The following is a 16,419-nucleotide window of genomic DNA, read 5'->3' as shown; positions in this document are numbered from 1 at the left end:
ACTTACTTATATTGGTTTTCTTCTGATTATTATTAGTTCGTTCAACTTTTTGTGGAAAGACCTTCTGTTTTTCGTCTGATTATGTTTTCTTCTTCTGCCGTCTGCGATGCTTTTTTGTCTTACAACATATCGAATGGATTTTTGGCCAATGATGTTGTACCGTAGTGGGGGTTTAAAAATTCTCCCTGTGTGACTTTACGCATTTTCTTATAGGAGTTATCTCCCCGCGTTCCCTTTGTTTGTTATCGCTATATCTCTAAAACCGTAAAAGATTTTAACAAACTGTTTTTACCAAATTGTTTGTCTAGTCTTCAGAATGATTTGGGTAACTTTGATTTGAGTGATCGAAAGACATCTTGTGGGAGTTATTTCCCTTTGAAAACTTAAAATTTGTGATAGGTTGGATAAATTCATGCATTATAAATCATAGAGGCCTAAAGTATGTTAAAATGGAGCCCTTGGTCAAATTGTCAAATTGAGGTCAAGGTCAAAGGTCAAGGTCATGTTCTAAATTTAAAATTTTCCTTGTTATCTTTATTCAAAAGAAACCGAAACAGTTAATGATATGATTTGTTTGCCAAATAACTATTTACAATAGGGCACAACTTCATTCTATTCAATTGAAGTGCTTTGGTCAAACCTTATAGGAGTTTTTTCCCTTTATGTATTTGAAATTAGTATTACTCCACAACCATCTAGTGATTGACCTGGGTTCTATTGATTTGAGATCACTGACCTATGCACTTGGAATTGAGGTCAAGGGCAAAGGTCAATTAGACGTTTTATATTTTGACCATTGCTAAAAAAAAATATTGGTTCATTAAAAAACAACTAAGTCTTCTGCATTTGCGGGTAGATATTTCATCCTGTACCAGATCAACCGGAAATCACCGTATTTTAACTGGAAGTAGCAAATTGCTGAGTTTCTTATGAAAAAGTACTTATAATTATATTGTGTTTATATAAGTTTGAAATAACAAGTGACATGAACCAGGAGTGACATATTCCAACACTGTTTATTAAATTGCATTATAATTATCGAAATGGAAAGACCATCTATTGTTCTCTGAAGAATTGGTTTTTATTTTTTTTTTCTTCGTCCAAATTGTGTTTTTTCGCTGTTGTATTATTATGCAAGATGTCACTTTTATATTAGGAATATGATATCGAACAGTTCATATTCGTTTAAAACTGACACTGCGTAAACAAAAACTTTTCGGTGTAAGAGATACCTACCCTAACACTGTTTTCCTTGTTATCGCTAAAACGTCCCAACTGTATAAGATTACGAAAATTGTTTTGGCCTAAATTGTTCGTTATATCCTCATGATGTGCTAAATAATTTTGACGGAAGCTATCCGGAGACTCCTTATCAGTGTTATTCCCCATTATGCCTTTAAAATAAATGATATGTATATGAACCCATAAACCGTAAGGCGTCGAGGTATCAACCTAGTCTTTTAATTTCAGGTCCTTGGGTCCCAACTTTTAAAAAAAACATGAGGTCAAGGTCAAAGGTCAAGGTCATGTTCTATAAATTGACATTCACTTCTAACTGCTTTTTTTCTGAATACAGTCCAGGTTAAAATTTAAAAAAAAATGGTAGCAAAATGTTAGTTGCGACATCATTTCGTGAATTTTTTTCGAAAAAATACGCGCAGTATTTTGGAGTTTTTCATGCTACTGCAATTGAATATAGCTTCAAACTTTACAGCTCTCATGATGCCTACATGTAATTTATATTTGTAATCATCCAATGCCCACAACTACTATTCCCCCCTTTTGTTTTGGAGGAATTAAATATCTATTATATATCAACGATTGGACGAAAGTTTACCTGTTAAATAAATCGAGAAAATATATTTTCGTTTGCAGTATAAATTACGTGCAGTCCGCTTTACGTTTCAATCTGGATTGAGAAATTAAAATCAATGACGTTAAAATCAATCCAAAGTTAATAAATAGTAGCAAAATTCGTAGAACCAAACTTCTAAACATGTATTAAAAAACAAATATGTGTTCCCGTATATACGTGTACGAAAAAAGCATGCACCATTCGACATCAATGACCTGTAAATGAAAGAAAATTAAATCTGTTTGAGTATATCTGCTTGGTGATGTCACAATAACATCATTCGGTTCAGCCTACCTGAAATAAAATAGGGCTTTTTCCCTTTTCGGAAAGAATTAAAATTGCGCAAAAGATCCATGCAGGTCAGAGCCCATTTCCTTTCAATACAATGCACACACATAACATCAATAAGTAAATAGGACGCTAATTCCTTAAACACAGCACTAGTCGCTCAATGCCTGTTTTACATGCTCCTAGAGGCAAAGTCTCAAGTGTGTAAACACGCGCACTAGTCTCTCAATGCCTTTTTATGTGTTCCTAGAAGCTATGTCTCCAGTGTTTAAACGGGGGAACTACGCTATCAATTCCTTTTCAACGTGCTCTGTGAGGCTATAAATCTATCAATCAATCAATCAATCAATCAATCAATCAATCAATCAATCAATCAATTAACTAATTAACCAACCAACCAATCAGTCAATCAATCAATCAATTTAACAATCAATCGATAACAATCATTCAATCAATCATGTTTCAGAGGGAAAAGACTGTTAACAATTGTTTTTTAAACAATTGATTTATATTTGCAATATGATCTCGTATCCAATAAACACATCTCACGTATAAGGCAATGTACTGTAACACAACTATTGATATTCTAAGTGTTTGATCTAGATAATTTACAGACATGATCAAAAAGTCCTAACAATTATATACACAAAGAGTCTCACTTTCATTGTTAATTAACCCACAATGTCTACTGATACCGTTTGGCATTAATTAATAATTTATAAAAAGTGAAACGTTGGAATAGTGTCTTTTCTGTTTTTTAAACCGCCTAAATAAATCTTACGTCCAAAAGACCTTAACATAGGAATAGTCGTCTAGTGTATACATGTATTTTCTTGTTTATTCTCAGAGGTAAATACTGCTGCTCATACTTTCAAGAGAAAAATGGGAAATGCGTTGGTAAGTTTACTATTATTCTAGATTATGTTGGAGTAAAACACATGTGTATTAATGGCCGTACTTTAGATCTTTAAGGTATTTCCAAATAAACGATTGTAAATTGATTCCATTGAGCAAATTTTTCAATCGATATTTAACGACAAAGTGTTCTGATACTGGCGTAAGGTTTATGTACCCTTCTGTAGCCATTTTTGTACGAATTTTTCAAACCTCAATTGTATCAAAACTACCGATATAATGAATAATAGAGATAGGTCATTTAGTACATATTCCAAGGGGAAACTTGATGCGAAGCATTATTTTTTACTGTTTCATTGCATTTGATAGAAACAGGGGACTTTGTGGCAAATAAATCAAGATTTTTATAGAAAATCTATAGCCTTTAATACAGAGATTTTTGTTATAAAATTTGAAACATAAGTTACTCACTTGATTTTTTATGATGTGCTAGTGTTTATTTTTTACAAAAAGTTCTAAGCAACCTGTAAAATCCAAAACACCTCGTGCTGAGTCACTAAAGTCGAGCGCACCCTAAAAGGTGTACTTGATTTTGGCCATAATTATATTTGTTTTAACCAATACCTACATTTATAAAGTTGTTTAAAGGAAATCAATGCTAGCACTGCATGCAATAATCCTATTTCTGCTAGTCATCAAATTGCAAAATATAAGAGTACAAGGATAAAGGCTGTGGATTTTCTATAAAAATCTTAACTTATTTGCCACAAAGTCCTCTTTTCTATTAAATGCAATGAAACAGTAAAAAATAATGCTTTGCATCAAGCTTCCCCTTGGAATATGTACAAAATGGTCTATCTCTATTATTCATTATATCTGTAGTTTTGATACAATTGAAGTTTGAAAAGTTCGTACAAAAATGGCTACAGAAGGGTACATAAACCTTAAGTTATTCTGATGAAAATGAATAAATAAAAGAAATTAACCAAACAGTACAATGCTAATGTATCCTCTCCTCACAACTAATTTTTTATATCTTTCCAGCTTGTAAAGTTGGATTTACATCTCGATTTGGCAGCCCCTGTTTACCATGTAATCAGAATTCATACGGGGAAAGATGTATTCATAAATGTAAATGCACCAATGACAGGTGAGTCATTTTTGTGACAAAGGTATGGAAAAACAAACTCATACAATGCGTTGAACTCAATTTAATTGCTACAATATTATTTCCATGTACAGGTTCCGGAGCACCTGAGATCACCCCTAGTTTTTGGTGGGGTTTGTGTTGTTTATTCTTTAGTTTTCTATGTTGTGTCATGTGTTCTATTGTTTTCTGTTTGTCTTTTTCATTTTTAGCCATGGCGTTGTCAGTGTGTTTTATATTTACGAGTTTGACTGTCCCTTTGGTATCTTTCGTCCCTCTTTCATGAATGGTGTGTTGGTTATTGGTCTTGCAACTCGGTTTAAAAAATAACAGGTGTTTTTAAACTATTATGAATTGATAGTATATAACTAACGGAATTTAAAGGAAATAACAGATCCGCTGCGGCCATGTTTGTCATTAGACTTCTGGTGTTTTTTCTTTCCAAAACTATAGGAAAATGATAAAGACTATATATGATGTTCAAACGTTGTTTTTTAAACGAAATTCAATCAAATTGAAAAAAAGATAGTACAGGTAATGGTATAACCCTGCATACCACCATTCCCCATGTGAAATTATAATTCTTTTGTATAGACATTGAACGACAAGATCTTTTTTATATTTGAATTTTCTGACGCCCAAAACGCGAAACAAGGAATGTGTTTTTTTAATTTGATAGATGCTTTATGTGTTTTTTTTTGTATATGTTTGTTTGTCTTGAGATTGTAACACTGTGCACGTACGTGATGACTGCTGTAACCATATTACGACTATTTTACCTAGCATGTCTGTTTTGTTTACGCATCATTGTACAAATAACGGAATTTGATGCGACTTTCATAAAAGTAAGAAGTTTAGCGATACACAAACAGGTTCAATCTATTATTTTCCCCATTCGAAAATGTCTGTACCAAGTCAGGAATGTGACAGTTGTTATCAATTCGTTTGATGTGTTTTATTCTTTGATTTTGCCATTTTATTAGGGACTTTCAGTTTTGAATTTTCCTCAGAGTTCAGTATTTTTGTGATTTTACTTTTATCTTGGCACTGCATGGATAAAAATAGAGGATTCCGATATCTGACTAGCGTAGTGCACCTCCTTCAATGTAATTTATAACACCACTAGGTCGATGCCACTGCTGTTGGACATTTCGTCCCCGAGGATATCATCAGCCCAGTAGTCAACACTTCGGTGTTGACATGAATATCAATAATGTGGTCATTCATAAAAATTTCCTGTTTTCAAAACTTTGAATTTTTCGTAAAACTAAGGATTTTCTTATCCCATGCAAAGATTACCTTAGCCGTATTTGGCACAACTTTTAGGATTTTTGGAACCTAAAGGCTCTTTAGCTTTGTACTTGATTGCTTTTATAGATATTTTGATATGAGAGTCACTGACGAATCTTATGTAGACGAAACGCGCGTCTGGCGTACTAAATTGGAATCCTAGTAATTTAGATAACTATTATTACAGCGAATAGTAAAGGATATTTTGAACATGCTTTCAGTTTTATAAAAACTATAAAAAAAATTCAAACAAATGATACGCAAGTGTTCAAATCTATAGTTATATACGACTAAAACTATAAATGACAACAATTATACTGTGATTTCAGTTTTAGATGCGATAATGTCATTGGTTGTGTGCAGAAGCTACATAGCACTACTCAAAGTATAGGTGGGTAGTATTTTGTTATAAAGAGATTTTTTTGTATAAAAGATTATAGTGTATCATGATTGTAAATAAAAAAAAATACATAATAATCATATCATCTGTTTTTGAAACAATATGTTTTGTTGAAGAATGAAAACATTATATATGAGATTAAAAATTCAATTCTAATAAGGATGATTCGATTTTATCTTTAGCTAGGGGACTTATAATAAAATGATGCATTCCTGTGCAGTTTTCTGAATTCGATACATTAAGAAACCTTAATGCATATAAACGCTGGCGGGTAAAATGTCAATAACATATTATATATATTATCATGAAAATTATATTGTCCTTTCGCGCTCTCAGTATGAATAAAGAAATGAAAAAAGAAAAGCGAAGTCATTGTATTTCGATTACAGATTATATGCATGTTATGTATATTATCTTGAAATCTGAACATACAAACCGAACGAAAAAAGAAGAAACGTTGTTCATTTATAAAAAATAACATATTTTGAGAAAAGAATGTTTCAGGACATATACAAAAGTGCTCTGTTATGATATTCACATTAAGAGTACAACAATGACAGTTTAAAGCTTTTTTGTCCAAAAAAACTAACAAATCAAAGGTAATTCCAGGTTTTAAAGGGGACATGATCTTAATTAAAAATAAATGCCCCACCTACCTGAAGTCGCTGCTTTTCTAATACAGATTTATTATGTAAAAATGAATAAATATCTATCAAGCAAATTACAAATATTACGTAAAACATTAAATAAAATCTATGGTATATCGATTTTTTTTGCACTACAATAATTCATATTTACAACATTTATATTCTGTGCATTTATCTTTCACAATTTGTTTGTAGAGGAATCATCTGTTAATTTACAATCTTCTTCTGAACAATCGGTTAGTGGTACGACGGAAATGCAAAATTCAGAAACCGGTGATAGTGATGGTGAGTTTGGAAAAGCATTGCAGTTTGCTTCTGTCATCAATCAATTATGTAAAAATTAAAAAAATGAGATATGATTGACCCACACGAAACAAACATGGCATAGAAATTAGGAGTTAACGGTCAACGAAAGGTCTTTAACAATGAGCAAAAACCCTTACCACAAAGTCGACTAAAATGAACCCGAAATAACAAAGAAAAGAAGTAAACTTACGGGCTGATTTATCTACAAAATCGTAAAACGAAATTATGATAAACAGCAACAAACGCCAACCGTTAAATGACAGGTTTCTGACTTTGGACGATCACATCCATAATGTGGCGGGGTTAACAAATGTTTGAGGGCACCAACCCTCCCCTAATATAAGACAGGGTGTTTCATTATAAAAATAACAAACTTTATAAAATCATTTGAAAAGGACTTATCATAATGATATCATAACCATAATCTTTCAATCAGTTTAATTGAAGTCTTGAGCTGGCATGTCAGTTAACTGCTAGTAGTCTGTTGTTATTTATGCATAATTATCATTTTGTTTATTTTCATTGGTTACATCTTCTGACATCAGACTCGGACTTCTCTTGAATTGAATTTTAAATGTGCGTATTGTTATGCATTTACTTTTCTACATTGGCTAGAGGTATATGGGGAGTGTTGAGATCTCATAAACATGTTTAACCCTGTCGCATTTTTGCGCCTGTCCCAAGTCAGGAGCCTCTGGCCTTTGTTAGTCTTGTGTACGATTTGGAAATTAGTATGGCGTTCATTATCATTGAACTAATTTATATTTGTTTAGGGGCCTATTGAAGGACGCCTCCGGGTATGGGAATTTCTCGTTACATTGAAGACCTGTTGGTGACCTTCTGCTGTTGGTTTTGCTATGGTTGGGTTGTTGTATCTTTGACACATTCCCCATTTCAAATTTCAATTTTATTATCATCGTTATTCAACCATCAATGTGCTTGGTCACAGGCTCAGCTTTCACGCTGAAAATGCCAAAAGACAATACAAATGCATGTAAATATTAGGTTATCTATCGATATCTGCTTATTCCTACATATTAATCTGTGTTAGACACAGACCAACTGAAATACACCTCTTAGATTATACTTGATTGCTAGTGAAAGTTTTAACTGTTTAACTGTTTTGATCTGAGCGTCACTGATGAGTCTTATGTAGACGAAACGCGCGTCTGGCGTATCAAATTATAATCCTGGTACCTTTGATAACTATTAATATATGTGAAAATAAAGATGTGGTACGAGTTTAAAAAGACACCCAAACACCAGAAACTAATGGATGTGAATTTGACCAAAATTGAAAGACAATAACAATCAAAACCAAGGAGTAAACAAAAGCGCACAAAACGAAAGAATATTAATATTAACAATTATAAGTGATAACTAAGAAACAACACGGCCTGCACTAAAAACCGGGAGTGAAATCAGGTGCCCCGAAAGTGTAAGCATTTCCTGCACCGTATACGGCAGCCGTCGTGTTATTTATTTGTTCAGTTCGGTAATGATAGAAGGTTATTATGACTGAGGAAGAATATCAGATATGATACTGACACGTTTTTGTCATAAAGGCCGATCAGCTAATAATGGCGACCGTAAATTTTCTTGAGCGATGACCTTAATTAAATTAATTCATAGCCCTGTTTTAGCATCTTTTGAAGAAGTAGTATTCTTCGTTCATCAAAATCAACGTACTTCGAGCTAGCTCTAGGGTAACGTATCAATTAAGACACAAATACTTCAAATGCTGGTGCCCCTGGGATGTTGCTACACGGAAAATGGAAAGATGACTATAGGAAAATTAAAATCATCGCGTTTGTTATAAATTTTGGTATTCATCCAACAATGAAGACACTTCTTTGAAAATGTTTTCTTTTCACATTATTTCTAAAACATTCAAGAAATTTAAGCTCATAAATATTGTATTGTCTGAATAATGGCAGCAATACTTCGGGACTCCGTGCAGCCAGACGGTTTGATCCATTCTTAATTGAATTAGAATGCTCATAAGACTTATGTCGATTTACAGCCTAAGCATAGTGTACATATCTTGTCTTCTATCAAATACATAGTGCTGACCCTTAGTAATAATTAAATCTTTTATGTTTCCTTGATTGACACTCAAAAATGTTACGGTAGTTTTTGGTTGGTTATTTTTTGCTGCTATAATATGCATGTTTCATATCGTAATTTCATAAGCAAAACGTTATTTCTTGTTTACTATTATGTACATTGATATTTCTTACAGAGTTCGACTTATCGAAAGAACAAATACATATTGTGTATTCTGCGTCAGTTGCGGGGTTTATCGCACTACTTGTTATGATTTATATAGGCCACAAATGTCGGAAGAAATCTTCAACAATAGAAATATCGAAACAAGAAAACATTTCATTAAATAATTCTAGTTCTTCAGTGCATGAATACTTTGAACCTAACGTTAACCATTATGATATTATCAACGACCATGTGACAATCCATAACGACCAGTCAGATAATCCATATTTAGATGTGATTATTGATGGTTCAGAGACTACAAGTGAATCTAATACCTCATCATATATAAAGATTGCAGATTCTACTGGTTACTTGAATCCTTATCAAACACTTACTGACAAAGAGAATTCAACAGTTCACGTTTATAATACCAACATAAGCTGTTGCAACAACATAAACGAACCTGATTATCTAAAGGCCACTAAATTTTTTGTTCATGCGCACTCTTACCAAACTCTCGCTCACGGATGCAACGAAGAAAAGAATGTGTATAATAAATTAAGCAATGATCACAAAATCACCCAAATTAGTCGACTTTACAAAAGTGATGTAATTGTTGTTAGTCAACATGAGGACGTGCTAGTAAGTACCGGTATTTTCAACAATCGTCGCTATTCGTTTTAATTATGTATTAAATAATGTGTAAATATTTTAGGATTTTCGTTATTTATTAGTTAAAAGTGTATGTCAAGTTGTCAAGTATAAAATAGCGATGTATACGTAGTATCATCATTTCCTTCAATTTGAACAACCTACGTATCAATTCAATCTTTAATATGAATTTCCTCTCGTTCACACTTGATCAACACCACTCCAGATCGACCGTTGTACCCCGTAAGTTCCTTCATTATGACAACTCAATGACAAAGTTGAACAGGAAATATATATGTGTGAATTTACTATCATTTTGGAAATGTTCACTGCAGATCGTTTTGGTGTAGTTGATTTAACACCTAGGAGTGTAAAACAATAAGATTTCTATTTTCACACATTTTAAATCGACAGCTATTAGATGATAAACTTATTTAGAATGAGTATTATTTGTGTCAAAGTGATAATCAGTCATAAGTCGAAAATCACCTACGTCATGCCCCTTTACGTGTTTCAGTGATTGTCGTTTGTTAATAAATATTTCTCGTTTCTCCTTTTGGATATAGATTCAGTAACTACGAGTAGTCTCAAATCGTACGTTTGTTTCAATTTGATCTGTTGATATAATATGTATTGCTTTTTTGTTATTTGGTGTTTACTTATTTGGTGCTGCATGTATATCTCGTTTTGATATATACCAGCTTTGATATGTGTTTGGTATGACTATAAGTTTTCAATTCTGATCTCGTACTATAAACAACCACAATTATTTTTTTGTTTAACATACTTGCGCTCTCCATTTATACTGTATACCTTACAACAAATTTTAATGGGCGGCTTTCTGTTCAATGTAATGGTTGACTTTCATAAATGATTTAGCATATCACCCCTTATTCTCTTTATTGTATATCCACGTTGTGTCTTAAATGTAATGAATTCGTTCAGTGTATGTTTATCTGTGATAAAATGTCTTTTGATTGACTTAAGCCATAGCAATTGATATTCTATAGTGTGTCGTTCGATGTTACATTATTGTTTCAAGTAAGGGTGAAGGTCGGTTCCTACTAAAAGGGTTAAACTCGTTGCATTTGTTTTTCCCTGTTTTAAGTAATGAACCTGGTGTTCAGGGTTTCTCATTTTTTCTCGTTTGTTGATATAGATTAGACAGTTGGTGTCCCCGTTTGAATGGTTTTACACTAGTAATTATTGGAACCCTTTTCAGCTTGCTATTCGTTGTAAGCCAATTGTAATGGTGCGTGTTGAAGATCGAACTTTGATCTCTACAAATTGAGACTTGAATGGAGAGTTACCTCATCGGCACTCATACCAAATCTTCAAATATCTTTAGACCGTTGGCTATTTTATGCCCCACCTACGATAGTGTCATGTCAAGTTGTTAGAGATTTACAGTACAAAGTACATTTTTTGGCTTATTTTCAATAACGTTTTCGTTGGGTTGCTATCACTGACATTCATCCAAGTTCTATGTTTTTTTAATATATTTCAATAATTATTTTATAAAATATGCCGAAATCACAATAAAATGCTTAATTTTATGTTATACAACATTTATAAGCTCGTTCATGTACGAAAAGAATGATATTTTAATTTGTACCGTATAGTTTATTAATTGAACTCTTGTGGTGGTTGATTAGTTGTGGAGAAGGAGGGATTCCTTCCAATGTATGTCAATGTATAAACCATATCAAGCTGTCTATAGTACCAGGATTATAAGTTAGTACGCCAAACGCGCGTTTTGTCTACATAACATGCATAAGTATCTAAATATCGTCCCCCGTCAATTATTAATTGGAATGAGTGTCGTAATATCATCCACGACTCACTCTATACTTACTGTATGAAATGGATAAAACGGGAAAAAGCTGACAAAAAATCTTTGGACTCTTTTTTTAATTCAGTAATGAAGATAGTTGATATACGTATTCAACATTTTAAAGAACATTTTACTATTAACAATAACCACAATAAACCTATTTCTCGTATCAAACATAAACTAAAACAACTAGCCAGGGAATTTGTTTTTGTCCCGGCCGATAAAGCTGCTAATAATATTATTATTGTTTGACGTAAATTTTACATTGAGGTTCTGAAAAAGGAAATCACCAATTCACCAACATTCCAACTGACTCCATTTTCAGAAAACGAAATCTGTAACAAACATAAACTATTAGCCACCGCTTTACAAGCAGAGCCAAATACAATGAAAGTCCCAACTATGTATTGGCTTCCGAAGCTACACAAAACCCCTTACAAATATAGATTTATTTCGTCTTCAAGCCATTGTCCAACTACTAAATTGTCTATTATTCTTACCAGCACACTTGGTACAATTAAAAACCTTATAATAAATTGTTCAAATAAGGCGTTCGCAAATAGTGGAATAAATTACTTTTGGAGTGTCAAGAACTCGTTGGAAGTACTTGATAAATTGCATGCTTATATTGGTGATTTTGAATCTGTTCAAAGTTTTGATTTTTCTACCCTGTATACCACATTGCCTCACATTCTCGTTAAGAAAAAATTCACACACCTAATTAAATGGGCATTCAAAAAATCAGAATGTGAATATATATGTTCAAACTCTTTTAGGTCATTTTTTAGTAGCAATAAACAAAAAAACTATGCTAATTGGACATGCTTTGATACTATATATGCCCTGGAATTTTTACTAGATAACATTTTTGTTTGCTTTGGGGTTTCCGTATATCGTCAGATTATCGGAATTCCAATGGGGACTAACTGTGCACCACTTATTGCGGACCTCTTTTTGTATTGTTACGAGTTACAATTTATGACAAAAATAAGCAAAGACCCATCAAAACAACATCTGATAAACAAATTTAATAATACTTTTAGATATTTGGATGATATTTTGGCTCTCAATAATGACGACTTCAGTATGTATATTAATGAAATTTATCCTGGTGAACTTACTTTAAATAAAGCTAATACTAACAATGACCACTGCCCTTTCCTCGATCTTGATATCTATATCACTAACGGAAAGCTGAATACAAAAATTTATGATAAAAGGGATGATTTTTCATTTCCTATCGTTAATTATCCGTTTTTAGATGGTGACGTTCCCTTGTCACCATCTTACGGAGTTTATATATCTCAACTTGTACGATTCGCTCGTGTATGTAACAATGTTTTAGATTTTAACGAGAGAAATTTATGTATTACTGAAAAACTATTACACCAGGGTTTTCGATATCACAAACTAGTCAAAACATTTACTAAATTTTATCATCGGTATAAAGACATCATTCGTAAATATAGCTCAACATGCAGACTTTTTATACGTTCAGGTATTTCACATCCAATTTTTTATGGAAATATTCTTTATAAAGCACAAAGGTGTCAGTATTCACCTCATAAACTTACAAAACCTTTGAATAGACTTATTAAGAAGGGATATAATTACGATACTGTTGTCAGGTCATTAAAGATTGCATATTTTGGCGTTAATATTGAGTCACTGATAAGGTCTTTGCGTCGGAACTAAACACATTTATTCTAAAAACAGTTGTTGGCATGACACGGGTTATGTTCTTCTCATATATGTTATGATGGTATGATACTAAACCCCTTACGGGAAGGATTGTGTCTGATGTTCATATGATGAAATCATAATCTTTCAGTCAGTTTAATTCAAGTCTGGAGCTGGCATGTCAGTTTACTGCTAGTAGTCTGTTGTTATTTATGTATTATTGTCATTTTGTTTATTTTCTTTGGTTACATCTTCTGACATCAGACTCGGACTTCTCTTGAACTGCATTTTAATGTGCGTATTGTTATGCTTTTACTTTTCTACACTGGTTAGAGGTAAAGGGGGAGGGTTGAGATCTCACAAACATGTTTAAACCCGCCGCATTTTTGCGCCTGTCCCAAGTCAGGAGCCTCTGGCCTTTGTAAGTCTTGTATTATTTAAATTTTAGTTTATTGTGTACAATTTGGAAATTAGTATGGCGTTCATTATCACTGAACTAGTATATATTTGTTTAGGGGCCAGCTGAAGGACGCCTCCGGGTGCGGGAATTTCTCGCTACATTGAAGACCTGTTGGTGACCTTCTGCTGTTGTGTTTTTTTATTTTGGTCGGGTTGTTGTCTCTTTGACACATTCCCCATTTCCATTCTCAATTTTATAAGACTCGTCAGTGACGTTCTCAACTTACAATCAAAGGGTCATATCATAGTTCATCTACTTTTAAATTAATTCATCCGTCACATTTCATGGTGGTGTTTACAATACAACGATTGAAGTGCTATATATAGAATTCAAAACAGGAAGTAATTACTTCACTCAACCATGTCAACACTTTAATCATAACTTGATAAATAAGTTACACACACCGTGTACTGGCGTATTGTGCTCTGTACATTTTGGGATGATTTGAAAATGAAATATCAAGCACCTCTCAGTGTATGACAAACATATGCTGAAACAAGATGAACGATGTAAGTAAACATACACTGCATTTAATTTATTATATATTTATATCATTCAATCTATATAGGGTTACATGTGTAATTTGTATCAGTACATTACTTTTTGTGTAATCGATTAAAGAAACAAGTGATTATTTACGGTATAATATTCTTTCTAAAATAGATTTTTTTTATGAAAATAGAAATCAAATATTGTCTTTGATGCTCCTTTTATTCAGGTAAGTTACATTATGTTTCTATTTTGTAGAAGGTAAATAATCAATGAACAATGATATACAGTTTTAAAATCTTTCACATACACTCAAATAATTAATCATTAAATTCATTGTAAGGTTATTTCTTAATATGAAAATCAAACACAATTTCTCCTGTTTACTGTTTATTATATCGGGGGGGGGGGGGGGGGGGGGTTGGCCACTTCACTATTTATTTGCTCGGGATGGGATGAGCAGCTGAGACATCCAGCACCCCACTTTTTTTATATATTTTGTTTTCTTAAAAATAAATACATATTTTTTATCAAATAACAAAAAACAGACCTATAGATATATTTGGATATCTTTTTTTTTAATTTTTTTTTTATCTTATCTCACATTAGTAAAGAGATTGTCTTGGTCCCCTCATCATCAGGATTAAGTTGAAGAATCGGACCTTGCTTTTCCAATAAATTTGCCACATCTTCATGATCTAAAGTTTCCTCTATTTGTCACTTTTATATCTTTTGTTTATATGAAGGAGATAACATATGCTTGGTCAGATAAATCTAATAACACCCCAGAGAGTTACACTTTCACTATGTTTTATATTATATAATGGAAAACTGTTTAAAAGTTACTTTGTCATTCTCTCTTGAAGGAAGTATAGACACTATGGAATTTCTTTTTATAATTGTTATCCCGTTTCATTTATACAAATTTATGAATGTAGTTAGGTGAACATGTCAAAATGGTTGGATTTATATCATCTATAACTGGTATCAGTTTAAATACCATCTTGGAACGAATACAGAATAATTGGTTTGACAAATAGTTGAAGCATTAACGACCGTGTTGTAACCGCATCGAAATTAAATGCTGACTTCTGATTAGTTTCAGATAATCATGATATAATCAAGCAAATGATGATATCAACCTATTGATATTTTCAATCTGATTTTCTCACCCTTTTCATATATCAAGCAGCATAAAATAGTGCCCTTTTCGAGCGGCTCATCCCCACCACTCATTACATAGGAAGTGGTTATTTTTGCCCGAGCGACAATGAGGGCTAAAATAACACAACAATAATGTCTACCCATGTTAAAACTACTATAACGTATAGTGTGCGTCAGTTATTTTGATTCTGATTAGGACAATTAAGTTAATGTCTATGTCCGATGTGTATAAGTGTAGCGCGTTTGTGTAGGCTCTTCCATGAAGCACCCTATTTCATTTGTAAAGAAGAAAACGACTGGTACTATGATTTTTCAGAGGAGTTTTAAACAGCTCTAATGAACTGTTGTCATATCTAGGTCAAATATGTCAATTTCGAAACGCAACACATTACAGCCATAATAAATAAATTAATAACAACATAACGATCATTTAAGAGTTTTGGAGTGTTTTAAAATAATAATATATATCAAATGCATGCCAATTTGAAAAAAAAATCATTATTCTGCAGTAGTCAATATACGCATGTGTAAATACATTTTATTGGATTTAGAGCATGGGTTTATTCACAAAGCAAAAGAAGCACGTCATATTAGAATACAAAATATATTCAGTTTCACAATATCCCTCAGAATACATGTACACCAAAATTTTAATCATATTTTATATTTTTTTGTATTTGGGAACAATGAATACACGTTTGTTTTAGCATTTGTTTTAGTTCATGCGGTTTGAGTTTATACTTCAACTTTGGGAAAAATATGTTCAACATAAGTTATAAAACCCAAATAATATTTAGACGGCTAATAAATTGGCTTGAACATGTACTGACATCTTGAATATTGAAAGATAGCATCAAATGCATAGTATTGCATTCCCAGTATATATTGTTTTCGTCTTACTAAACCTTCATATAAATTTTTTTGCAAAATTGTTTTGTTTATATGCTTCTTAGTATCAACTAGAATTCATGCTTTTGGAAAATGATTTTTTTAATGTGTTTACCATGATCTCACTAAGTTCGAACTTTATGCCATATTTACTCCTTGTTTGTTATATTTGATTACTTATTAAATTGATTGAATATTGATATGAAATAGAAAAACGTTCCAAATGGAAGTTTAAGACAAATAAGTGTCCTTTG

At 32.4% G+C, this 16,419-nt stretch overlaps 1 protein-coding gene and 1 long non-coding RNA gene across 2 annotated transcripts; both read left to right on the top strand.

Moving 5' to 3' along the window:
- The first annotated feature begins 2,988 nt into the window (after positions 1–2,988).
- Positions 2,989–5,826, top strand: LOC134684132 (uncharacterized). Its single transcript, XR_010101178.1, has 3 exons — positions 2,989–3,040; positions 4,043–4,148; positions 5,765–5,826. It is a non-coding gene; the product is annotated as an uncharacterized LOC134684132 (long non-coding RNA).
- An 859-nt stretch (positions 5,827–6,685) lies between these two features.
- LOC134683644 (uncharacterized protein PF13_0277-like) lies at positions 6,686–9,683 on the top strand. Its single transcript, XM_063542956.1, has 2 exons — positions 6,686–6,767; positions 9,031–9,683. Exons 1-2 carry the CDS (start codon positions 6,737–6,739, stop codon positions 9,681–9,683), a joined length of 684 nt encoding a protein of 227 aa, XP_063399026.1. The 5' UTR covers positions 6,686–6,736.
- The last annotated feature ends 6,736 nt before the right edge of the window (positions 9,684–16,419 follow it).

The sequence above is a fragment of the Mytilus trossulus genome, chromosome 9 (genome assembly GCF_036588685.1).
Source record: "Mytilus trossulus isolate FHL-02 chromosome 9, PNRI_Mtr1.1.1.hap1, whole genome shotgun sequence".
NCBI lineage: Eukaryota > Metazoa > Mollusca > Bivalvia > Mytilida > Mytilidae > Mytilus > Mytilus trossulus.
The sequence above is the reverse complement of the archived record's forward strand: the minus strand, read 5'-3'. Positions and strand labels throughout refer to the sequence as shown.

Bases quoted from the DNA above. Each gene is read 5' to 3' on its own strand.
- LOC134683644 (XM_063542956.1), top strand. From the start codon at position 6,737: ATGCAAAATTCAGAAACCGGTGATAGTGATG. The intron at 6,768-9,030 runs GTGAGTTTGGAA...TATTTCTTACAG, and splicing joins AGAAACCGGTGATAGTGATG to AGTTCGACTTATCGAAAGAA.